At 43.7% G+C, this 25,466-nt stretch overlaps 6 protein-coding genes across 11 annotated transcripts; 2 read left to right on the top strand and 4 right to left on the bottom strand.

Annotated features, from left to right (window-relative positions):
• Positions 1,972-7,172, bottom strand: LOC8055287 (type I inositol polyphosphate 5-phosphatase 10). 5 transcript variants are annotated; one of them, XR_002451378.1, is made up of 13 exons: positions 6,743-7,148; positions 6,238-6,299; positions 6,078-6,153; positions 5,490-5,549; positions 5,321-5,390; positions 5,126-5,230; positions 4,155-4,791; positions 3,887-4,080; positions 3,691-3,799; positions 3,162-3,310; positions 2,582-2,784; positions 2,328-2,485; positions 1,972-2,239 (listed from the first exon to the last, which is right to left on the bottom strand). XR_002451378.1 is itself a non-coding variant. In XM_021457091.1 (12 exons), the coding sequence occupies exons 2-12, from the start codon at positions 6,265-6,267 to the stop codon at positions 2,451-2,453; spliced, it is 1,668 nt and encodes a 555-aa protein (XP_021312766.1). In that variant the 5' UTR covers positions 6,268-6,299; positions 6,844-7,151; the 3' UTR covers positions 1,972-2,450. The 5 variants fall into 5 exon arrangements, 4 of the variants coding, with proteins under 4 accessions (XP_021312766.1, XP_021312767.1, XP_021312765.1 ...); XM_021457091.1 differs by having other exon boundaries at positions 1,972-2,485; positions 6,844-7,151; XM_021457092.1 differs by having other exon boundaries at positions 1,972-2,485; positions 5,321-5,387; positions 6,743-7,151.
• LOC8085381 (pentatricopeptide repeat-containing protein At2g02980, chloroplastic) lies at positions 7,267-9,649 on the top strand. The gene is made up of 2 exons (XM_002456481.2): positions 7,267-8,414; positions 8,728-9,649. The coding sequence occupies exons 1-2, from the start codon at positions 7,428-7,430 to the stop codon at positions 9,553-9,555; spliced, it is 1,815 nt and encodes a 604-aa protein (XP_002456526.2). The 5' UTR covers positions 7,267-7,427; the 3' UTR covers positions 9,556-9,649.
• On the top strand, positions 11,080-12,182 carry LOC8055288 (NAC transcription factor 56). Its single transcript, XM_002456482.1, has 3 exons — positions 11,080-11,329; positions 11,428-11,777; positions 11,874-12,182. Exons 1-3 carry the CDS (start codon positions 11,080-11,082, stop codon positions 12,180-12,182), a joined length of 909 nt encoding a protein of 302 aa, XP_002456527.1.
• Positions 13,073-16,209, bottom strand: LOC8055289. The gene is made up of 3 exons (XM_002458624.2): positions 15,579-16,209; positions 14,545-14,978; positions 13,073-14,013 (listed from the first exon to the last, which is right to left on the bottom strand). Exons 2-3 carry the CDS (start codon positions 14,941-14,943, stop codon positions 13,417-13,419), a joined length of 996 nt encoding a protein of 331 aa, XP_002458669.1. The 5' UTR covers positions 14,944-14,978; positions 15,579-16,209; the 3' UTR covers positions 13,073-13,416.
• On the bottom strand, positions 16,986-20,770 carry LOC8085382 (F-box protein SKIP24). Of its 2 annotated transcripts, none has more exons than XR_002450892.1 (5): positions 20,331-20,770; positions 20,071-20,244; positions 18,068-18,195; positions 17,784-17,949; positions 16,986-17,529 (listed from the first exon to the last, which is right to left on the bottom strand). XR_002450892.1 is itself a non-coding variant. In XM_002458625.2 (5 exons), exons 1-4 carry the CDS (start codon positions 20,576-20,578, stop codon positions 17,821-17,823), a joined length of 714 nt encoding a protein of 237 aa, XP_002458670.1. In that variant the 5' UTR covers positions 20,579-20,766; the 3' UTR covers positions 16,986-17,529; positions 17,784-17,820. The 2 variants fall into 2 exon arrangements, 1 of the variants encoding a protein (XP_002458670.1); XM_002458625.2 differs by having other exon boundaries at positions 18,033-18,195; positions 20,331-20,766.
• Positions 22,189-25,416, bottom strand: LOC8085383 (cysteine synthase). The gene is made up of 10 exons (XM_002458626.2): positions 24,920-25,416; positions 24,554-24,663; positions 24,420-24,477; positions 24,075-24,338; positions 23,840-23,977; positions 23,308-23,359; positions 23,138-23,187; positions 22,967-23,026; positions 22,777-22,857; positions 22,189-22,703 (listed from the first exon to the last, which is right to left on the bottom strand). The coding sequence occupies exons 1-10, from the start codon at positions 25,169-25,171 to the stop codon at positions 22,614-22,616; spliced, it is 1,155 nt and encodes a 384-aa protein (XP_002458671.1). The 5' UTR covers positions 25,172-25,416; the 3' UTR covers positions 22,189-22,613.

A 25,466-nucleotide genomic window follows, 5' to 3' on the forward strand; every position in this document is an offset into this window, starting at 1 on the left:
CGCCGGTACTGTTGGTCTCTCTCTCGCTGGGTCACATGTCACGAGTCACGATCCACGCACGGACAAGACGACAAGGTAGCAAATGCTGTGCAGTAGCAGTACTACTAGCAAACAGTAGCGCGATGAATTGGCAGCATGGGTGATGGATGGAACCTTGGTGATGAGCTGTTGAGAGACGTGTGGGCCGGGGAGCCTTCGACGTTGTAGGCAGCGTGGACACTCCGGCCCCGGTGGTCGTCCGTCCGTCCGTCTTGAGCGCTGGCCGTTGGAACATCAATGAGGGAGAGTCCCCTCGATTCAATCCCGATCCTCTACTGTACCTGTGCGTCTGGCATTTGTTTGCCCATTCATTAGGCCTTGTTTAGTTCGCGAATTTTTTTAATTAGGTAAGAGATATATCTTTCATTGAATAAGCGGATTGATTTAGGACCTTTAGATCCATTCCTTTTTCTTATCAAAATCATACATTTATCCATGTGTTTTCACGTCGACCTAAAAATATGGCTAACAATTGGTTCACTAGGAGTACACAAGAAACTACGAATTGTTGATTTAGAAATGAGAACGGGCGAGAACCTTGGGCTCTTCCTTATATAAGTAATGGTTTTTTCATTCTAGTACTCTATCCAAGAGTTCTCCGTATTTAACAGAGTTTTTCCTATCTAACGAAAGCCTCCTAGATCAAATGCAAAGACATTATAAATTTGTAATAGGAGAAAGATTTCCTACTCCTTAGCCATTAAGATATGCAGCCATAAAAAGGGAAAAGATTTGATGGAACAAGATTGGCCAAGCGGTAGAGTCATGGAAACACTTGTTGATTCCTATTTTAGACTGTAGCTCCATTGAACAATATGCTACAACGAAAACATGGAAGAATTGCAATCTTAGATCAAAACATTATGTATGGGATGATACAAACCGCCTAAAAAAGAATTCTTGATCGTTGAATAACCTGATTACTAACTACATCAAACAATTTGCATTAATAAAACTGTGTAAATCCATTAGATAACAAAAAATATGCATGTCTAATGAAATGGTTGTTGCTATCTGTTTTCATAACGAATCCTTCATTTAACTGAATGAGTAAAAAATAGGCCCTATCTCTTAGGTTCTTTTCTAACTTCCTATCCTTTAGTCTCAGGTCAATGGATCTTCTCGGTTAGAAGATCTCCCATATGGATAATACACATTACAGATGACTGAGCCCAATGCTATTGTTTTGTTCTGAAACAAATATATCTATGGAGGCTAGTTCGTCCTATTCTGGTATTTAGGACTAAGACGTCCTGGATTCTCACTTGTTAAGCCACGAAAGGAGAAGAGAAGTTGAAATACCAACAGACCCCTATTTATTCTCTAATTCACTCGGCCCTACCTATTTTTACAAGGTCTAGTGCTAAAGTCACTGAATGGGTAAGTCACCAATCTAATCCATTTGACAAATCGAGTGTTCTATATATATAGAAATAGCACAGAATAGACATAGAATTTTTGGTTGGAAAATTTGAATGAACCATTGAGTGAAAAAGGAGCAAAGAATGACAAAAGATGAGACTCTACTAGTCTTCACTCTTATAACTTTTTTGGTTTCTATTTTCTTATTCAGCTCTTATGACTTTCTTGGTTTCTATTTTCTTATTCAGGATCTTGCTTTTCATGTTTCTCATCTTTGCAACTCATGATTTTTGTGACAAAACCAAATCCAAATTGGTGAAATCATGATTTGGGCTGGCATAATAGTTATTATCTTTGCAATTGCGGTTTGTATCTTTTTTCCTCAAAGAATGAATAAAACTCCTTGTTGAAGCCCTATATGATAAGCTTCCCTGTATTTGGGAAGTTTCTCTTTCACGGTATTAGGATTGTTTGATCGATTTCCTTGATTGCTACTTGTAGGCGTGCGCTCAAAGGATACAAACAGGGATTTACAAACAAAAAAAGAAATTCGTAGTCACATTTTTCTCATCATGTTAAAAGAAGGGCTTTACGTGAGGCAATCGAGGTTGGGATACATGTAATCGATTAGTTTGTGTATCCTATGACACAACACAAGCAGCATCTCCGGGGGTGGGTGGGGGGTGGACAAAGAAACATTGACCTTTGCTTATCCTGCTCTAGTAATAATAAAATAATAAAGCAAATAAAATTCCTGCTTTCGTCAAAGAAAAAAAGGTTCTGTCTCAGTTGCAACCTGCAGCTACTCTGAAGAAACAACAGACCTACGAAAGGGCCCCTGACAGAATTTCGCAAACACTACATGTTAGATATTGTGGTTCTTCAAAAGAAAACAATTTCCAAAAGTCATCAGAAGCACATGAAACCTGCTAGGATGAGGGATGGCATTGGTTGTGGTTTACCCCTCATCCAAATAGGCGTCCTTCGTGGTGCTTCAACTTTTTCTTTGGTATATATATACTGGTGTAAGCTATATATGTATATTCTTATCATGTTCTAAGAGAGCTCACATTTCGTGCGATGCCTGCCAAATGGAATGAATAGCATAGAATATTCTTGTTAATATTCAGTACCAAAAAATTGAGAAGAAGAATAATGCAAGCAGTAGGCATAACATTACCTTTACCCTTGCCCGTGGGTAAGAGCTCTTCAGCGTCAATTCTCAAGTCAGCATTTGATGAGCGCCTCTTCGTCGCCTTGTTTAGTACCTCAACCTCAACAGCAAAGGTTCCGCACACAGGACGGTGATCAGAAAACCTAGATTCCCCACGGTAGTAGGATAATTGCACAATTCCATCCCCACGCCACAATATTCTATCACACCTGAGAAAATTCAACTACTTCAGAGGGATGAGACACAATAAATAAGTTAAGTAAATGATGGTTCAGAAGTACAGTATTTTCATAGCACAACACGGGAAAACACAGACAAACCGCATCGTAAACTGAAAAAAGTGTAGGAACAGATATCAATGGAGCATAGCAACTTTATCCTAAACAAGTTAGCTTACACAATATGAAAACTGCAGAATGCGGTGGTTTTCATTGTATTGTTGAAATAAAAGTATAATAAGAATGTCTCAGTTCTTCTGTGGAATACTATGTTTCCTTTGACAGTTGGAGACTTGGGAGTAAAAAGAAATGAAGGTAGTATTAGGTAATTTTGTGTAATAGAAACTAGATTTAAAAGTGGTGCATACCATGCAGGAGTTCTTCTCTTTTTCTTTGATGTTGCAGTCTCACCAGCATAAGAATCTGAGTTGAAGGAGTACTTATATGTTGGAGCAAAATATATCTTCCCCTCATTCCAACCTTTAAATACTCGCCCAGCATCCCGTTCAATTTTAAGCTGAAGCAAAATAATACACAACATAAGGCGATGTAATGACATAAAAGTTTATTGGGGGAGGGGGATCAGCTATCAAAAGATTTACTGGAACTTTTCAGATATCCTTTGTAGTGCTTGTTAGCATAAAGCAGTAGCATCTTCAACAAACAAATTATTTAATCTTCCTATCTTCTTTCAATGAATAATTATTAATTTAATTCTTTAAATGAGGCATATTTAGAACTGACTCCAATCCTCTGATGAGATATTTTTCCTAAAAGAAAGATTATCCTCGAACTCTGGCATTCACTAAAGAAGCAGATGTAGACCCAAAGCAGTCCTACAGATCCCCCCACCCCACCCTCAAGCACTGGCATGTTCCTGATGAGCCAGAAAGTTACCTGATCCTTTTCAAAAAGAGCATCCCAGTCATTTTCCATTAAAAGCTTCTTGGTATCTGCATAGCTCAGTGCAATACGGTAGTTCAGATCACCAAGCCATATCACCTTACTGAAACCAACAATGCCTAAATTAGTAGGAAAATATTTTGAAAAGGAACATATATTCACAATGTTAACACATGCACATCATTCTTACTCATGATCAAGTATTTTCTCTGGGATTTTTCTTCCAGCTCTTCTACAAATCCTCGAAAACATTGTGAGCCTCAGTATCTCTAGAACATCCAAGTTCCTCCTGAATTCGTCTCCTTCTTTTTGACCTGAAGCCAAATGGCTGCAAACGAAACAAAAGCTTGTCTGGTGCAGTGTCATGCTTATTGATATACATCCCTGCAGTAGAAGGGCATTCAGGAATAGACAGAATAATTACATCCAGGATAAATTTGATATGATTCTGTCCTGACCTTGTTTCCAAGACAGCCCAGAATCCCGCGCCCTATGCAAGACTTCCTTAGATGCCCAATATGTTGTACTAGTTCTTTCTTCACCCAGACAGTAACAAAAATGCCAACCATTTGTTTGCACGCTATGAGATTATATTTTAGTTGATCCCTAGTGGCAAGACCAGAAGTAATTCCATCGACCACAAAGCCATCAGAGTCCCTTGATTTCTCTTTATCTTTCCCTTTCTCTTCTTCATCCTCTCCAGAGGAATCAGTCTCAACTGCATATGCTTTTTTACATCCAAAGCAAGCATCCCTGTAGGACGCTTTGGTCATTTCTATCGGGCAATTACAGGCCTTAAGTTGTTTTCTACGGACTGGCATGAAAGATTTGCTAATGGCTTTTAGCAAGGATTTCTGAAAGATTGTGGTGCCACTTGCTGTTTTTGATAGGTCAGAGAATGAGGTATCGAGGCTTGATGAAGCTCGAGAGGAAGAAGAATCAACAGAGGGAGATGGTTCATGCTGAAAGACATTGGCATCAATGTCAGCTGGTCGATTTAGTGATTGGTTTATAAGAACAAGCCATCTGGCAGCTGGTTCATTGTCTTCTACCACAAGCACATTACCAGCATTGAGAGGAACAATTTCCTGAAAACTGTTCAAATGTTAAACAAACAAAAGCATTTACACAACGGCTTGCATCAAATATAAAAATTCCACTAAAATATCCTTGAAAGTAGATGTACTTCATTGCGCTTCAAATAAATACCAAATATGCCAATGCAACAGCGTCGTATGGTACCACACTACCATGGAGGAATCAAGTAAAACTTCACCAATTTACCATCATTTTCAGTTGTGTAATAGTACTAATATGTGAGCAAAAATTTAGAATCAAGTAAGTAAACATGAAAACAGAAAACATCGGCTATACAGCTAATGACATTGGAAGTAATTTTTGCAGGTATTAAAATCAACAATAGACCTACCCCAAAACATAAATATCCGAATTGTCATCAGGGGGCAGAAAATCATCCATGTTTAGTGCAGCAGTAGGTGTTTTTCCTCCAACATTCCAGGTGGAAACAAATATTCTGCACAATGGCAGCAGAGAGTGAACAGCTTGACCTAGTTAGCATAAAACAGGCTCAAGGATGGTAGGATATGAAACATAGACATTATACCTAATGGGTTCAGTTGTAGTGTTATTAGAAGATTGGGCAAGGAAATGGCTGAGGCGCATGCTCTTAACTTCTGGTCCATTTAGTTTAAAAAAGCATAAGACCAATCAAAACCACCGAAAATATAATTTAAGAAATCATGAAATGCACTGTACTTTTCCGACTAGAGTACCTGAAAGCGTTCTCAAGGGGGATGATGATGATGCCTTAGAAGAACTTGGCGCGAGCTTAGCTGGTGTTATACACGAGCACCCAGAAAAGTTAGTAGCCAGTTGCATGGTATTAGGAAGAACTAGAGATTCTTTTTAGAGAACTGTTAGCACTTAACAGCAGAAGGTGTTTGACTTAAATTCTCGGGAGAAAAATGAAAAATAATTTTGCAACAGTTTAATGGCAAGTTGACAAGAGCTAATGACAGTAGGGAGTGTAGTTGTTCAGTTGTTCGCATGGATGTCTTCAAGTGAATGGTTGCAACTAAGAGATGAATAAATATTACACGATTTCAGAGCAATTGCGGTGATGCAATTTTATTGTGATAGAATATTGTGGAACTGGGCACAGATTCTTGGGTTCAATTGTAAAGTATCCAAACAGACAATTGCCTCTCAGCACCACAATTTCAGCCCCTCTTCAGGGATCCAAATTGGGTGTGATAAGGTCAACTAAGACAACATTCCGTCAGTCCTTGTAAGTTTGGAATGACAAGTGATAGTTACCAGAAAGTCTATTCATAAGACAGGCAATAAGAATGTGAACCAACCAGCATGGCGGCTTGGATTGTTTGAGCTCTTAGCAGTTTTCTTCTCCTTTGTTGTAAAAAGTTTTGGGCCACAACCCTGGAATACAAGTAATAAAAAAAATTAAGTTGAGTTTCGTTTCTCCACAATGCGATTGTAGTAATGCAATCACAGCAATATCACCTTTGTTTTGTCCTTGCCAGTGGACGCCATTATTCACTGAACCCCAGTAGAAGGTTTCCTTTCTGAAATTTAAGTTGCGATGTAATTAATATTCTGCTACCAGTTTATACATAGTAAAGAGTACATAAGATTAGAGCAGGGAGGCTAAGTAAGAAAAAAACTTAATGCAATGACGGATGAGTTTTCTTTGAACTCTGAAAACTTTTTTTTCAAAAACAAAAGGGCCATAAATTGCAAATTTGAACGAAATTGCAGCAAATCACATTCACGAAACCGTCTGCGTCTGATTAAAAAAAAATAGAGAACATACGATTCCAAACAAATCACCCTGCTGCGTCTACGACAGAGGAGAATCACGCAAACAGAACACAGCAGCCATTGAACCGGAAACCTTCCAACGACTGTCATGAAAACCGCAGCAATATGCAAGCTCTCAATCACCAATCCTCCCCTCGAAAAAAACCCACACATAAGAAATGCACAATGCCACACCAAACATACCCACCTATGCCAGCAGGAACCTTTCGACAATCCGACCTCCAAATGCTTCCTCCCCAGGATCCCAAAACCCGCAGCCAAGAATCCGCCACAACCAAGAGCGCTCACCAATCACCGCTCCTGCGGTCCTGCCGGCACGGCCGTGACCACCACCAGTCCTACTACCGGCCAAGAAAACCAACTCCAGGAGCAGACGCCGGGGCGCGGCCCCTGGAATCCGGCAAGGGGTCGGAGGAGGCCGGGGAATGCATGGCCATCGGGGCCCTCCTTCCGTGGATTCTTTAAACCGCGGGAGCGCACAACTGTCGCACGGAGGAGAATACTTTAAGGAAGGAACGCCTCCCGCTGGAATGGCTGGCGGCATTCGATCCGCATCTGCATGCGTCGCCCACCTCCGGTGCGCCGGCTGGTCGAGTTGACCGGACCGGCAGACGAGTTAGAGGGGCGCACGTGCTGTGCATACGGGGAGGGGAGGAGTTGGGTTCCCGGTAGGGAAGGAGGGGGAAGCCCGTGGTGGGGAGAAAGTGGGGGAGGAGTAGGAGCGCACAGACGACGCTGTCAGCGACGAGAATTCTCGCTGGATTCGGACGTGATCCCGGTTCTGCGGCACGGCTGGGGGGCATCATGTGCTTGCGTACTTGCCGAAGGCCAAGCGGCGATTCGTTCGTTCGTTCGTTTCCCTGGTCTGTCTGATGCTGACGACACGCATGCGCCTGCTGAAACCCAAGGAAGCCGCCACGCTCCCGCGCGAGGCCCTCGAGGCCCACGTCGTCTCGCTGCTCCGCGGATGCCGGGGCCTCCTCGCGCTCCGCAGCGCGCACGCGCACCTCACTCGCCTCCGCCTCCCGCGCCTCACCGCCGCCTTCGCGCTCTCCAAGCTCCTCGCCGCCTGCGCCTCGGCGCCCGCACCCCCAGCAGCGGCGGCGTCCTCCTACGCCCGCACCCTGTTCGACCAAATCCCCGACCCGACCGCCTTCTGCTACAACTCCCTCATCCGCGCGCTCCCCGCCGCGGGCGCCGCCCCCGCCCCCGCGCTGGCCGTCTACCGCCTCATGCTGCGCGCGGGGTCCCCGCGTCCCAACACCTTCACGCTCGCGTTCGCGCTCAAGGCGTGCGCGGCCGTGCCGGCTCCTGGCGAGGGGCGGCAGCTGCACGCGCAGGCGCTCCGCCAGGGGCTAGAGGCCAGCGCCTACGTGCAGACCGGGCTGCTCAACCTCTACGCCAAGTGCGAGCAGGTTGCGCTTGCGAGGACGGTGTTTGATGGCATGGCCCCGGACAAGAGTCTGGTCGCTTGGAGCGCGATGATCAATGGGTACTCGAGGGTGGGGATGGTGACTGAAGCGTTGGGGCTGTTCCGGGAGATGCAGGCGGTCGGGGTGGAGCCAGATGAGGTCACCATGGTCGGTGTGATATCTGCCTGCGCCAAGGCAGGCGCACTTGATTTGGGGAAGTGGGTGCATGCTTATATCGATAGGAAAGGTATCACTGTCGATCTGGAGCTGAGCACCGCTTTGATCGATATGTATGCGAAGTGTGGGTTGATAGAGCGGGCAAGAGGAGTGTTTGATGCGATGGTGGAGAAGGATACGAAGGCATGGAGTGCAATGATAGTTGGATTTGCAATTCATGGGCTTGTGGAGGATGCGTTGGGACTTTTCTCAAGAATGCTAGAGCTCAAGGTAAGAATGCTGCACTGATATGTATCTTGAGATTGGTTAGGCACTTGCTGATTTTGTTGGTTATGTGATATCAGAATCATACGCATTGTTGTATACAATTGGCCAGCAATAGAATCTAGTTTTTACTGAAGTATGTTCTATTTTGTAGCTTACATGCTCAACTTATTTCTCCAGAGAAAGCACTGATAGTTCACATATTCAACCTAGATTCCAATCATTGTTAAAATTTCATATATTGCCTTCACAAAACACAGAGTGGCCATTACAGTTCGCATGTTTCACCTAAGTTCTTGTGTGTATTTCAATATTCTAGGTGAGGCCTAACAATGTCACCTTTATCGGCGTGCTGTCAGCCTGTGCTCATAGTGGGTTAGTGGACGATGGGCGACGGTATTGGTCTATTATGCAAAATTTGGGAATTAAACCTTCAATGGAGAATTATGGATGCATGATTGATCTCCTGTGTCGATCTGGCCTTCTGGATGATGCTTACTCCTTTGTTATTGATATGCCTATCTCACCAAATTCAATAATCTGGAGGACTCTTCTTGTGGCCTGTAAAAGCTCGAACAGGATTGACATAGCGGAATCAGCATCAAAGAGACTCCTTGAGTTAGAACCTCACAATCCAGAGAACTACGTTCTGCTCTCCAACTTGTGCGCATCGAACTCCCAGTGGGACAGAGTGAGCTATTTGAGGAAGAAGATGAAAGACAGCAATGTTACTGCTGTTGCTGGATGCAGTTCAATTGAAATAAATGGTTACTTGCACGAGTTTGTGGTGAGCGATGATTCACACCCAGAAATCAAGGAGATAAGACTGGTTCTCAGAGAAATAGCGGATAGGGTGCGACGAGCTGGCCACAAACCTTGGACTGCAGCCGTTCTGCATGACGTTGGTGAAGAGGAAAAGGAAGTTGCTCTTTGTGAACATAGTGAAAGGCTAGCCATCGCATATGGATTGCTAAAGACAAAAGCCCCTCATGTCATTCGGGTGGTAAAGAACTTGAGATTTTGTCCTGATTGTCATGAAGTGGCAAAAATAATAAGCAAGTCATACAACCGAGAAATCATTGTTAGGGACCGCGTTCGTTTCCACAAATTTATCGGAGGAAGTTGCTCTTGTAAGGACTTTTGGTGATTCTTTTCTTCTTTCCTTGTTAATATACTAGAAAACATATATGTGTGTTGCAATGGAATTGTTCATATTGTTCCATGGTTACCTGGATGGTTTACAGCTCAGAGATTTATTCACTAATTGCGTCGTCCATTCCAATTCGTCTAGGAATCAAACTCCGTATTGTACCTGAATGAGTGCTGCTCTAACTCACAGGAGCTCTAGAGATTTATCTAATCGTGTTGTACATTTCAATTCATTTTGGGACTGGATTCCGCACCATGTATGAATGCTCTGCTCTAACTTATATGGCTATGAGAATGACTGACCGTGAAAATGCTGGTATTCCAATTCGTTTGGAAACCGGATTTCATTGTGCTTAGACTCGTACGGATAATGCTACTCTGACTCGTACCATACTGGAAAAATTGGGTCCTTCGGGTCCCATAAGACGGGTGTGAGTGAAAACAAAAACAAAGAAACCTTTTTTTTTCCTCGAACAACAAAGAAACCTCCATACATCTAATATTAAAAGAGCGAAGTAATTCTTCTGTTGGTCTTTGTTTAATCTGATTTCATCACATATCTATATTTCTTATAAAGATAAACCTCATTAACTTAATTCTCTAGCACCTCCTTAAGTCATGTCATCATCCATCTCTCATGCGGCAGTAATGGTTTCAGTAACAGATGTAGTTACCTACACATAACCATGCACACATGCTTCTGTCATGACTTCCTCTTCGAAAACTAATTACTAATACTCAAGCTACTCGATAGACTATAATGAGGACATATTTATATTCCTTCTTTATACTTGCGACAACGCGCGGAGAATCCTCCTAGTTGATATATGTGACCATTATATACTATATCTTTATGAGTTGTAAGTCGTTTAGTGACCGAACAAAAATGTATACATTCCATTGCGACCTACGAGCATGCTCGCTGAGTATTTTGCTTTTAGAGATTCCCCATACGATTATTATTACAAAAGAGACACATGGCCCCAGAAAAAACAACTAGGATTATTTTTATAAAAAAAACTAGGATTATTACACAGAGACATACTCAGTTCATCAAGTTTTCTTCTTATAATCTCACTGCAATTTTCAGGATTTCCTAGTTTTTGCTATATAATGTTGAAAACTCACTCCGCTCAAAAATGTATGTTGTTTTAGCTAATTAATTTTCTCTAACTTTGATCAAGTTTATAGAATAGTGTACAATAATATTAAGGTGGTTTCATTAAATTAAATCCACCCTAAAAGGTATCGAAAGTGCACAGTTAGAGGAGTTACAAGACAAAACTTAAATTCTGGAACGGATGAGTGTATTTTCTAATGAACGGACTTATGGTGTTTGTATGGTGTGTTGTCGAGTTGGATTCATGTACGAGTATGCTCGGGACACATTATATTATACACATGCGCCTCAGCTCGTGGTGTACACGAACTCGGACACATATATAGGAGTACAATGTATAGTACGCCAAATCCGGACCAAAGCAAGGCACCATCCCTCTTCAGAAAACCGAGACACCGATAGATGTCTGAATCTACGTCATGGACACCGGGCGTCGTGCCTGCTTATTACAATGAGGATTACCTGGCCGTCCCCGGCGTCGTGGCTGCTGCTTACAATGAGGAATACCTGACCGCCCCCGGCGTCCGGTTCGTCCCGACGGACCAGGAGCTCATCGTCGACTACCTCGGGCGGAAACTTCGCGGCGAGTCGCTCCCCACCGGCGTCGTGCAGGACGGCCACGACGCCTATGCCGAGCATCCCAAGAAGCTGGGTGAGTCGTCGTCGCCGTCGCCGACTCGCTTCGCTTGATGCAGCCAATCTTTTTAGGCCGTCTCTTCTCGCTCTCACCTTCTTCGTCTTCTCTTGCAGTGCCGAAGCTGGGGGAGGGCATGGAGGGCTCCTGGTACCTGTTCTCGCCGCGGCAGCGCAAGTACGCCGGCGGGATGCGGCCGAAACGCGCCATGGGGGACGACGAGGGACACTGGAAGGCGACGGGAGCTGAGAAGCCGGTCCTCGGCGGCGCCGACGGCAAGGAGGTGATCGGGACACGGCGCGCGCTAACGTTCCACGAGGACACCTACGAGGTGGGCAGCAATGGGAGGCGCAGGCGGGTCAAGAACAAGTCGGCGTCCAAGCCCTCCAAGTGGAAGATGGTGGAGTTCGTCTGCAGCAACTCCTGCAGGGCCCCCGGCAACGATGCCGCGCTCGACCCCATGCTGGTTGGTGATCCCTGACCCGATCCCCGGTCATGGCACAACTGTATGTAACACGTATTGCTGACATGATGGTTTTTTGCTTTGTCTTGCGCCGGGTAGTTGAACGACTTCGTGCTGTGCAAGATTACCAACAGATCGCTGAGTGTGGAAGGCGACGAGGAGCAACCGACGTCTGAAGGTGGTGGCGGCGGCGGCGGCGAGCCATACGAGAAGCATCTCCCAGAGCAGCAGCAGGCAGGCGGTGGAGGCGCCGGGACACAGGCAGGGCAGCAGCAGCAAGGACCGTCTGGCGGTGGCGCCGCGTCACATGGCAATCAGCAACCAGCGCCGGCTGAAGATCCACCGCTCGATATTTATAGTATGGATGTGGACTGGTTCGCTAACAGCATGTTGCCGATCTTCGACTAAAAAACACCTGGAGTCTGCTTTCGCCGTGATAATAGGAAGATTTCTTGGTTTTCTTTTTTTTAGGACACCTAAGAATTACTGGTTTTGTTTTTGTTGTTGTTGTTGTTGTTTTTTTTTTTTTTTGAGCTGAAGCTTTTGACTATTTTCATGTTCGACTAACGGCGCTCTTGTTATCTTCCTCAACTAACCCGCAATGGGCGAATTTTCGAAGAAGCGACAAGTGAGGTTTGAGCAAGTAAATAGTGTCGTGCTGTTCCAAGTTCCATGCATGTTTTCCCGAGAATTCCAAACAAACTGCGGAAAATTTCAGTCACTCCGCAGGGAGAGGCTCATTGCTGTTTAGGCCTTGTTTAGTTTCAAAAAATTTTGCAAAATAGGAATAGTACAACTTCCGTTTGTATTTGACAAATATTATCTAATCATATACTAACTAGACTTAAGATTCGTCTCGTCAATTCCAACCAAAATGTGCAATTAATTTTTATTTTCATCTATATTTAATACTTCATGCATGCGTCTAAAGATTTGATACGACAAAGAATGTGAAAAATTTTACAAAATTTTTTGAAAACTAAACAAGGCCTTAATTGGATTGGGATGAACTTTGAACAGAGTCAAGTGCAATACGTGCCCAGACAAGTTTACAAAAACAGAGTCAAAGTGCGGTTGGCCATTGGAGCCTGAGACTGAGCCGGGACATGGATCTTAAACTGAAAAGGCTGCATATCAACATTACAATAGAGTTTCTCTGAGTATAGTCCTAAATCAACATAACATTTGCGACGCTAAACTATAGACGTATTGATTAACACATTGTTGCAATAGGTAAAAGTGTACTGTTTGCAAACTATGTCGTGCGTCCTGCGCACCAGGTGATGACCCTGTCCTCGTCATTTAACTGAAATCGCTGCAATTCCAACATAACCAAAACACAGAAGACTGAACCAGTCCCAGCAATGTAGGAGTAAATGTGCAAATAATACAACACGATCACAAATGGAACAGTACCAAACACATGAAACAGATAAAAGAATTACACGATTCAGTGAGGAAATAATAATAACGGAAACTCAAATATACAGGCACTTTGCCGGGCAACTTTGGAAAACGTGACCTCTGAAGTTTCAGACACAGGCGAAACAAACATGGTAACGAAGGGAATGATACCAAACAATCACTGATACGACATAATTAGCAACGAAGACTTCCAGGTGAGCTTCCGTATAGCAGATTATCAAGAAGCCAGTTGGTTTTGGCTCCAAAAGGAAAACATCCCCTTGTACCTTGCAGGAGAAAACTGGCGTGACAGTAAGGCAAATGGCTTCTCTTTGCTGCAGCTGGTAGCACATTTGATTGGTTCCAGTGTCTTGAGTACAGGAACCGGCTCTTGCGGTGCGGCATTTTCAGCTAACACCAATGGAGATACCTTGGCAGACTCAGGAACACATGTCACAGTTCTGCTGCTGCTGATCCCGTCACCACAGTATGTGTTACGATATTGAGAACCACTGGTAACAGCTCTGCTGCTGCTGGCACTACTGGTACTGTGGGAAGAATGCTTCCTGTCCCTTTTGCTGCCGCCACCACTGCTGCTACTGTGCCTAGAATGCTTCTTGTCCTTTTTGCTTCCCGTGGTACTGCGGCTACTGCTCTTGGAGGACTTGTATTTGTAGTTGCTCTTCATTGAACTCCTATGGTGCCCTCTCACAGTGTGAGAGTCAGAAGTAATAGGAGGGTCATATACATCAGGGGCCCATGAAACACTCAACTTTGCAATGATTCCCTTCTTCGCACGGGTTCCTTTCATTGCAGAAACTAACCTTGGAGTGCCCTGCATGGAGATAATTTATATACATGTTAGCAAAACAAAATTGATCCATACTTTCTTTTACATAATCAGCAGATAAAATATGGAAGTAACCACCCATGAGATGCTACACTGGTTACTCGTTCAAATAAACAAGGACCAATAAGGCTGCTAACTATAATGAAGTAAGAAATCATAATTGCAATAAGAACAGTACCAAAACCCATCTACTCCCACAAACATTAAGTTAAAAAAAATAGAACTAACATCATCAATTGGTCCAAAAGGATAATCAGCCAAAACAAGACGACAAATAAAAGGAATCAAATCTCAAGTGTCCTTCAGTTAACAAAGGTGCTAAAACACAGACAGGAACTATACAGAATCAGCATCTATGATTAAGTCCCTAATTATTGTGAAAGCTATTGTGATGAAAATAGTAGTATAACTACCAGTAAATTAGTATCAGAATAATATGAGTGTGGAGCAAATATCTGACCACAAAAATATGTAAAGAATGAAAGAATCCAACTTTAAAGTAAATTAGAAACCTACATTAATTGAAGAATTCCCAGCAACTGAATTGTCAATTGATGATTCCATTGCATCACCATCACCACTAGGAAAGGCGGGTGATACAGAGTCCACGTCCACTAAATCATCAGTTGAATCAGATTCCAGAGAAAGAATTGGGTCATCAATGACATCGTTGTCAGAATCTTCATCCAGACCTGGCCCTTCTTCGTCATCATTGGCATGCATCACTTCAGTAAGAGCCATTCCAATTTCCTCAACCGCCAAATCATCTTGCCCAGAAGATATTACAGCTTCAACATATTCATCTTCCCAGCAAGCACAACCGTGCTCGCAACCAGGCTTTAAACAGGTGCTGTGGCAGAGACCTGAGCTGCTGCTAACACCTTCAGCACTGAAGTCCGCCGAGGGTTCGCCCATCCACAAGCTTGATCCCAAATTACAAAGAGAAGTTTCTGATGAAAAGGAGAATGGGCATAAGCAATAAGCAATTTGTATGCAAATACAAGGGCTGCATAAGGGCTCTCGCACAGTTACTGGATAGGATTATGAAAACTATATGCAGAAAAAAAAATGATGCCGCGACTATATGCATTAACATATTTTGCTGATATTTGTATTAGTTTTTCAATCTAGCGGCACAGCTACCAGAAGATGATCATATTCATAAGAAGGTATCTTCTTAATCATATATATATTTTTGGGCGTGACTATTTTTAAAATGCTTGGAACCAAGCAGCACTCTACACCCTTGGATCACCACAAACAACCTAAAACACCTAAAACAAGTAGTTAGATGTTCATCCGAGGGACAAGGGTAGACATAGAAAAATAAGCTGGTTTCAAACACTTGTAAAAAAATAGCCGAAGTATTTCTTATTTTGTTTAATTTAATGAAAGATCTAGGGAAAGTTTATAAAACAAGTTACGTACTGATAGGATCGCACATAGAAATGTCACCTATATGATGCTCTAAACATCAAAATTCGGAAATCATTTCGATGATTTGTAACCTAATAAATGGTTCCATGGCAACAGCAGAATGATTTCCATACCTCTTATCTTGTAGGTGGTAATTACCACGTCCAACACCTTCCTTCCTTCCGATCCTGCAGATCGAATCCAGACACCAAACTATGACACCGAGAGAAGCCGCAAGGCCAAAGGAAGCCTCGGGTCGAGCAAACCAAATCGAAACCCGGACGCGAAGGTAAAGAGGTGTGGGCGACGTAGGGAACGGAAAGGTCAAAGACAATTACTACTACTACTACTACTAAAATTACTACTAAAACGATGCTTGAGGCGATGGGAACAGGGGAAGGCGGAGTCCCCGGAGGCGATGGCAGCGGCCGCTCGGAGGGTAGCGAATGCGGCGAGCACCGCAGGCATCGTATCCTCGCCGGGCGCCCGCAACGCTTTATGCCTCGAGATCCAACTCGGCTGATCCCAGCGACCAGAAACGGCGGCGGCGGCGGCGAAGGGGAGGCGACGACGGCGAGAGAATCCGGCTACCACGCTCCGCGCATGGACCGGATCACGGCTTCGCTTGGCTCAATTTGGGCTCGACGACAAAGGCGAAGAAGGATTGGGGGGAACCGGATCAGGGCGACGAGGCCGCGCGCGGCGAGGACAACGCAAGAGGCGAGGACGCGAGGTGCGGATTGGCTGTTTGGTGCGGCGAGAGGCCGCTTTGGGGTGTCTCTTATACTACTATTTTTTTCGTCCCCTGACACGTGGGCCCGGATCGTTGGGTCCCAGTACGCGGTGAGACGGTACTGGGACCCGGAAACGGACAAACTGGGGGTGGTTTTGTAGGCGCGGTTCGGATTCTTTTTTCTAAAAAGTTATTGGCGGCGTCTGCATGACAGGTAGGGCCAGAGACGTTCGGGGTCAAAGGCGCCCGCGGCTGGCGGGCGGGAGCGGGAGGGTGCGGCACGGAAGGCTTTGCCGCGTCGGACGTGGAGTGGTTGTCCGAGTCCTGAACTCCTGGTCCAAGCGAACAAAACTGATGCTGAGCTGCAATGCGACCTGCATCTGCGTGCATGGGCAGACACCGTTGTTCTTTTCTTCAGAATCTTTTTCCCGTCCTGATCCGTAACCAGCATGGACTCCTTTGGAACGCGGGATTTTTCCCGTTCCTCTGTTTTTTGAGAAATGAACTGATTTTTATAAAAACTTCGATATAATTTTTATTAAAAAAATCCTGCGTTGCAAAGGGAGATTATAGTACACTTTTCTTTCTTGTTGGGTCCGGGAATTCCCCTTCACTTCACCGTGAAGCTCTTGAGAAAACAGGAAAAACACGAACAGACGCTGAGATGTACAGATCTGTCACTATGCTTAACACCAGACCTTGACGTTTGAGAAGTACATATCTATTGTGCCGATTCTGTCACTATGCTTGACACCAGCCTTTTCGACGTTTTGCATAGATTCGGTGATGCATGAAAGATACGGGAGGATAGAAACAAACAATTCACTCACCTATAATAAGCCCAAGAGCATATCAAGCGAGACATGGATAAGTTTCTTTTGATTTCAAGGAATGAAAAAGATAACTGTCTTCATTAGGATGATGGTATACAAGATAGTAGTTGCGTACAAGTTACTACTAGCGGTTTTCAAAGTCAGATCTGGCAAGCTTCAGCTCCAGCCTTTCTAGCCCACAGCTTCGTGAAGGATAAGCATGCGCCAGACAATTCCACGATAGAATAGTCGGCACCTTTCTGCTGTGGAATTATCTGGCCGGTGGACGATGTACAACATCCGTGGACAGATTCTTGCAGCAATATATGGAAACACCGGAGGTGCTTCCTGATCTTATCATAATAGCAACTTCGTGCCTGGAGAAGTGGCAAAAGAAGAATTGCACATGCCAACATAATAGCCTACATCATGTGCACGCATGGACAGGGAGCCAAACTGCCGAAGGATGAAGGCGTCTCGCTGTGCTGTCCAATGTGTGAGACAGGCAGACAGCGGCACCTGCTCCCAAGATGTTGCTATCTGTGAAAAAACAAAAGTAAATGAGTTTAAAATGCGCATCAAATTCCCATGTAAGAAATATATATAGCCCACATTAGTACATTACCAGTTATATATTCTGACAATGACAATATATAGCAATGTCAATAATCAACTAAATATGTGGACATGCATATATACCCAAAAAAAGCAAAATGAAGTCTCCTCCAGGCACAGTTACTCTTATTGTGAAAGCAAATGTGTCAAATATATTATATTCAATCAATCTAGCATACCTCGAGTCCCTTGAGAACCTGAAGGCAAACCGTAGGCTTATTTCAGTTTCTTCCTCTTTGCACGTGGCTCATTGACAAGTCCACTTGCATAACTATCCTGCAGTGGGTGATACTTTGCTCGTTGCAATGCTTCCTCATAATCATTCAACTTGTGCTTCTCTTTGCTCTGATGATAACAACAAAAGCACAACTATAGTAAGGCCAGCCTTTTCTCCTCTGTCAATTGTAGTTAAACCCATGATCACATACATAAGAATTCTTATAAGTTGCTATTTGTTGCTTACAAACTTTCAGTTCCATGTTTAGATCACTGAGACGAGAATCAACAGGAACTGTGCATTGCTGAACCAACTGCTTCTGACGCCCACGAACAACTTGTGGTTGCCATACGTTTAATGCCACAGAAGCTCTCCTGCATATGTCACAGAGAGTAAGAAATTGCAAAATCAGCATACACTAAAGATAAGAAATATGCAACCATGACAGTAACGAAAGAAACGGTGCAAAAGCCATTTTAAATCAATGGTTGAAGATAGCGCAGGCAATGCATCGTGTACAAAGCAATATATTCTCTAAGGACATGCTTCAAAAGGACTGTGTTTGTGCTTTTATAAGGCAGACTGTAGCAGTGTGGCGTAGGCGATAAAGCAACATCTCTCCACAGGATTCAGACTGGCTGGAGGGCAGAAAATTAGAGATGCCATTGTATTGACTTCTTAATTCAAATCCTGACTGGCCCAAGGTACCCCTCCTCCTCCTTCATCCTCGCATCAGACGATGGTCAAGCTCCTAGCTAATTCAAATAGAAAACAGAAACAAGAAAGGAGCTCAGTTCGTTGCAGAGGTGCTGGAGACGAGGTTTGTAACCATCATTTTCCAATTCAACTGTGCTGGGCTAAGAAATGTCCAATCTGATGTTTCAACCCACTGGTTTATACACATTTTTGACCTCTTATAAGCGGCACCCTTTTTGTGCTGTTTGCTTTCTTGTTCATGTGCGCCAACAACAAACCTGAGTGCTGGCAGACAACCTAGAAACTTTCTGTGCACCATTAATATGCTTCGATTGACTTTTTTTTATTCAGAACACTTCCCTAGATAAAAGGACAAATGCTCATCTTTTTAGCCTAATTCAACAAACTAGAGACGATAATAGCTTTCTCTAGGATGATTGTCCATCAACCACACATATGAGATTATGACCTAACCAAGGTTCACTCCTACAATTCGAAATATACCAAGAGCAGCTGTTTTCTGGCAAAGATATGAAGTAAGGGAATAACATGAGCCCAGAACAGAACATACCAAGCGCAGCTGTTTTCTGTCGAAGATATGAACTAAGGGAATAACATGAGCCCAGAACAGAACATACACTTGTCTTGAGTAAAATTATACCAAATAAATGATCGTGCAGTAAAACTTAGCTACAGAACACTTTGTGCAAGGCACTGTTTCAGTACTGTAACATACAAGAGACTTTCAATTCAGACAGAACAAATAGCAGCAAATCACTGGCATGGCTTAACTAGTTGTACATGTGGTCTGAAAGATTGGCCTAACATTTGTGTATGCGATCAGATCGTATATCGTGGAAGCAAATATCTTGAGTAATATGATACTTCTGCAAGACATTGCTTTTGACATGAATAAAACACATGAGACTTCAATTTTGATAAACGTGACAAAACAGGGAAAAAATCATTAATAGCTATAATCAGTGGGCTGAAAAGGCAATCTCAAGCTCGCGTAAACAAGCAGTTCAACGTTCCGTGGAAGCTACTTTCTTGAGCAATATGACACTTGTGTAGGATGTCCTTTTTGTAATGAGTTACATATTAGAATTTTAGTCTGGATGAAGAATTGAAAAGGACAAACAATGGCAGACCATTGACTGAACTAACCAGCTGTATATGTGGTTCGAAAGAACAATCTTTGTCTGGCTCTTGTGTAAACAAGCAGCTTAATATATCATGTAAAAAACAGTCATAAGCATTTTTTTTTCTTCTCATGCATGCCAATTAGATGAGTTCTCAGAAAGACGATGTACTACTATGAGAAAATAGCACGCATTTTTCAGTTGAACAGACACGCACTTCAGCTCTGATATTCCTTACTGATCTGCAAATTAATGTTCTACTTTCTGCGTTAGACTAAAATTTATTGTGCGAATAGCTGATACATTCGTTTGTTTGAGACGCAGATGATTAATTAAGCCTTTGGAAAGTACAGAAACAGCACCAAACGGATGAAACATGAGAGATTTGGCATAAAAAGCTAGCAAACGGACCTGACTCTCTCGAGGTTGTCGAGCTCCTGCGCAGCCGTCTTCATCTTGTCCCCCTCTTCCCGAATGGACCCCTCCAGCTCCGCCAGCCGCCTCCTGGAAGCCAGCACCCGCGCCTCCGCCTCGAACACAGCTCGCCGCCTCGCCTCCGCCATCCGCACCTTGTGCCTCTCAAACCTGCAGCAGAGATGCATCAGTCGAGCAACCCGCACGCACAAGACCAACAATAGCGATCGATGCGAAAGGGGAGGCGGGGAAATTACTTGGTCTTGTAAAGGGATTTGGGGTGGAGCTGCTGCTGCGGCTGGGAGGTGGAGGACGAGGACGTGGACTGGGAGGGGAAGTCGCGAGAGAGGAGTTCCGACCAGAGGGTGGGGTGGACGGAGAGGCGTCCGAGGCGGCGGGAAGCGATGGCGAGGCAGCAGAGGTCGCGGAACCCCAGCGCGGACGACGCGGCTCCCAGCTCCAGCACGCGCGCCCACAGCTCGTCGGGAAGATCCGCCGCCGACATGTCCCTCTTACTCTTAGGCTGGGTCGGTGGCGCACGGCACGAGCGCGAGTACTGGCGGCGGGAGGGAGAGCTACGCCGTTAACTTGCGCAGGCGCCGGCCGCCGCTTAGGAAGGGTTCAGGACGGCAAGGTACGAATTGGTCCTGGCCACTGGCCTTGTTTAGTTCTGAAAATACTGTAGCACTCGTTTGTATTTGACGAATGTTGTCTAATCATAGACTAACTAGACTTAAAAGATTCGTCTCGTTAATTCCGACCAAACTGTGCAATTAGTTTTTATTTTCGTCTATATTTAATACTCCATGCATACGCCTAAAGATTCGATGTGACGGGGAATGTAAAAAATTTTGCAAAATTTTCTGGGAACTAAACAAGGCCTGAACCCACGCATCATGTTTGGACGGTTGTCACTTTTCAGGTCCGAGAAGACCTGAGAATTGAGAGATGCTGAAAGTTTGTCAACAGGCTCCATCAACGGAAATATTTCCATGCCTTTGCAAATTCGAAATCTGTAAAACAAAAAAAAAAATTTGACAAAGCACTCTCGGTACCGACGCCTCCAAAAAGTTTTCACCTATCCCGATCTAGACACTACATTAAATATAGATTAAAAAAATAAACTAATTACACAGTTTGGTTAGAAAATCACGAGACGAATCTTCTAAACCTAATTAATCTATAATTAGCTTTAAATGCTACAGTAACCTACACATGCTAAGAATAGATTAATTAGACTTAATAAATTTGTCTTGTAGTTTCCAGACGAGTTATGTAATTAATTAATATTTTTATTAGTAATACGACGGGATATTAAAACCTTTTCACTTCTCAAGATCTGACTTAGACTAGTCTCAATGCATAGTTTCATAGCACAGATACCAAGACTATAAATTAGGTAACCGAACCACATGAGTTTCATGGGGATGAAACTCTTCTCTCATCTGTTGAAACTCCTTCATTTAATGACTCTGCCAAGTCAGCAATTCTGCTTATGTGTCACCCTATTTAATGTGCACGATACTCTTATGAAACATGCATTGAGACTGACCTTAGAGCTTTCGCAAGCGCAATGACTAGAGCATCTCCAAGAGTAAAAAGAAAAAGAGACTAAAAGTTTTAGCTTTTGGTAATTGCAAAAATGTATTGTGTGGCGAGAAAAAAAAGTGTACTACCTAAGAGCTGAACAGCATTCTATCTCGTGAGATCTCTCTGGTCACCTCTGGATAAAAACACGGTGAGGTTGCTGTTAAAATAAGGTGGTGATTTAGGCTGTTATTGGAAGGATGTTTTTACTTCACATACCAAAATCAGTTTTTGGCTGTTGGTCAGGTTTGGAGATGCTCTGAAGGGTTCTAGAGCTTCCCGCTTCTACCTGAAACGCTGCAATTTTTTGTTCGACAGGCTCCTTTTAGCTTGAGCTCTGTCATAATCCCCATGTCTTGCAAACTCGACCTTTGCCCTGTTCGTTTGAACTTATCAACACGATTAATTAGACATAGTACAGTATTTTTCTTTTACAAACCGGTTGATCTTTTGCGAGACGAAAAAGAGAAAATTGTTGATCCTCAGTGCTAGGCTCCGCAGAAACTATTTACTAAAGCAGATGCCAAATAAAAGATGAACAATCAATCAAAATTCAAAAGCCAAAAAGAATTTGCTGATAGTTGGACGCTAAGATCAGCTCAAGTGCGTATCAGGTTACAAACGGTTTGTACCCGGTCCTAGACGTCTAGACTACTGAAAGAAAGAGTCTAAGCTAACTGCGGCACCCAATTCTGCATGTTTCACCAGGATTGTACAAGCAGGTTCTAAACATGAGGCACTCCTCCTAGAACCAAGCTGCAGGCCTGCAGCTCACTTGACAGAATTCTGTGCAGCTTCAAAAGTCTGGTATTCGTGCTTGGAGCGTTTCAAAACTTCGGACCCTGCGTGTTGCAATCAATCAGGGTCTTCACTGTTACATGTTTATCGTATCATGGAAGCCTGTCAGGTGTTGAGAAGGGACTGGCCACGTGCTTGAAGTTGTACAAGGCTCGCTATCTCTTCCTCATTCTTCGAACAGAGTCATATATCGGACGGAATAGGATGCTGGAGATGTACCTCTCTCCAAAGCTAGGGAAAATGACCTGCAATCCCACGAGACTAGTTAATTGTCTGAATCATGGCAAAATGCCCTAAATGAAATTAACATGCTCGCACCGCAATCAGCTTTCCGGCATTTTCAGGTCTTTTGGCAACATTAATAGCAGCAATTGCTGCAGCACCAGAGGAGATACCAACCTGCAAACCCATAGATGAATCACAAATCACATAGCAGCGACATTGGAGATGCTATTGCAATAACAAAAAGAAAACTCAAAAGCAATTCATTTTACAGTGCGCTGCTCACCAGCAAGCCCTCTTTTAGTGCAAGTTCCCTTGCAGAATCAACAGCTTCTGCTGTGCTAACCTGCAAAGTCAGCAACGATAATCACTAATTAACTATCAGACTACAAAAGGTATAAAACTACCACTAAAATCTGCTTGACATAAAAGTGGTTCTAAATTTAGCATTGCTGACCTTCACAACCTCATCAATCAACTGAACATCTAATATACTTGGAATGTAACCTGTTATTTATTGGCACCAACCAACAGTATATGTCAGTGACAAGGAAAAGATATTCAACAAGCTTTTGTTTCCAAGCATGTTGAATTGCTTATGAAGGGGCCAAGCAGTTAATGCATTACCAGGGTTATCACCAGAAATCACACTAGTTTCAGCAGGTTCTACCCCAATAACCTGAAATGATAGAAGGAAAATTATACAAACAAAACCAAACAGTGACATGAAAACAGGCCATATAAATTTCATACATATGGACATCAGCCTTGCAGAAATCAACTGTATTCTCAAAAAAGAAATTATGATAGTTGAACAACTTTAGAATGGAAAAAATGAACTGTTAACAGAATGATGGTGCTGCTATCCATTTGCTAAAACTAGTTTGATAGTAATGTCTCTATGTTCTCATAAAAATAACTAATTTGCACATATCTTAAAGCAGTATAGTTAATGGTGAAGTAGAGAGGGTTATTACAAGCAAGGCCTTGAACTTTATTTTCATCTGAAAGCTTTAAGCACTTCAAAAAACAATAAGATCTAAGCACAACAGCATTGAACAAGATACACCTAATCCTTAACCTAATAAAATACAAGAGAATCCCTTTAATGCAAAATTGCAAAATTCATCCGAGAATTAACCCAGGCAAAAGTAGGAACCTTAATATCTTTGTTCATCCTTTTCAAGTAACGCCCAGTGCCAGTAATGGTACCGCCTGTTCCTATGCTTGCAACAAGTATATCAACAGAACCCAACGTGTCTTCCCATATTTCTGGGCCTGTGGTTTGAAAGTGGATCTGTAATTTACCCAAGTGGTTTCTCAATAGAAAGCAAATGAATTTCGCATTTTCTGAAATACAGATCATGAGTGAAAGATAAAGCTTGAATGTCAACCTCACTATTGGCCTCATTATTGAACTGCTGAAACATATACGCATTTGGTGTTCTCAAAACTATTTCCTCAGCTTTATCAAAAGCTCCTTTTAGTCCTTTGGTAGGATCAGTTAACACAACCTCTGCTCCGAATGCACGCAGAAGAACACGTCTCTCGACATCTATTGATGAAGGCATAGTTGCTATCAACTTGTATCCTCTTGCTGCAGCCACAGCAGCAATGGCTACACCAGTATTTCCAGTTGTTGGTTCTACCAAAATGGTCTGCACAGGTAGAAACCATCTGCATATATTTACAATATTGGCCATGATAATATTGCTAATAATATGAGAATGGGCTGTAACCTTATCTGGAGAAATTAAACCCTTCTCTTCAGCATCATTAATCATGCTTAATCCAATCCTGTAAACATACCATGAGTTAACACACAAATAATTGCATCATGGGGCATGAATCATGCGCCAGCACAAAAGCGTACCTATCTTTGACACTTCGGCAAGGTCCCATGTACTCGAGCTTTGCAGCAATATTAGCGACACAACCGTCAGCAACACTATTGAGATACACCATTGGTGTTTTTCCAATTAACTGTTAACAGGAAATAAACATTTTAGCAGAGATGCAACTGGGCATTACTGAAACGAAAAAGAAAAGGACTTATTCCAACTATCCCCTTTACAGTTGCTAGCTAATGAAGAGTAGAAAATGGCCTATTTTACCAAGAAATTCAGCGACTCTGAGTCATAATCGGTGAAAACACTAGAACGCATAGTCATCAGCTCCGCACACCCAAATCACTATACAAAGCATGGGGGAAAGGTAAGGATGGGAAGCGACCATGCACCTGGGTAACGTCCTGCGCAATGTTCACCGCGTCCATCTCATCCGCGTAGTCATCCTGTATTTCGACTGAAGCGGAGGCCGCGGCCTTCGATGACCATGCCGCGGTAAGGTGGCGGCGGGGGGAAGCGGGACGCGGGGAAGGGAGGAGACCGCTGCCGCGCTGGGTCAAAACGGAGCTGGAGGTGACGGAACTGGGCGCAGCGGCGGCGACCCGGAGGAAGAGCGAGCAGGCGGGCGGCGGAGCCATCGCCATGGCCGCGTCTCTTCTCTCGTGCTGTGTGCTTGTTTGTCGGCTGCCCGGGGGTTTAGAGAGGAGAGGGGAGTAGTTTTCAGGATAAGGGGAGAAGGGACTGGGCTGCGGATCGGGTCCTCCAGCCCAGTTTCTGCTCCGCGCGAGCTCCTGGACTGGCCTACTGGGGGATGGCTCATTGGCTCTGGATCGTGGATTCTAGAGCGCCTGCCCTCCGGGATCCGCTTGAGAATTAGCCCGTTACCAGAATTTGGAAGTCACCGTTCACAATGTCAGCTCTATCTCGAAATTGTCCCGC

The sequence above is a fragment of the Sorghum bicolor genome, chromosome 3 (genome assembly GCF_000003195.3).
Source record: "Sorghum bicolor cultivar BTx623 chromosome 3, Sorghum_bicolor_NCBIv3, whole genome shotgun sequence".
Classification (NCBI taxonomy): Eukaryota; Viridiplantae; Streptophyta; class Magnoliopsida; order Poales; family Poaceae; genus Sorghum; species Sorghum bicolor.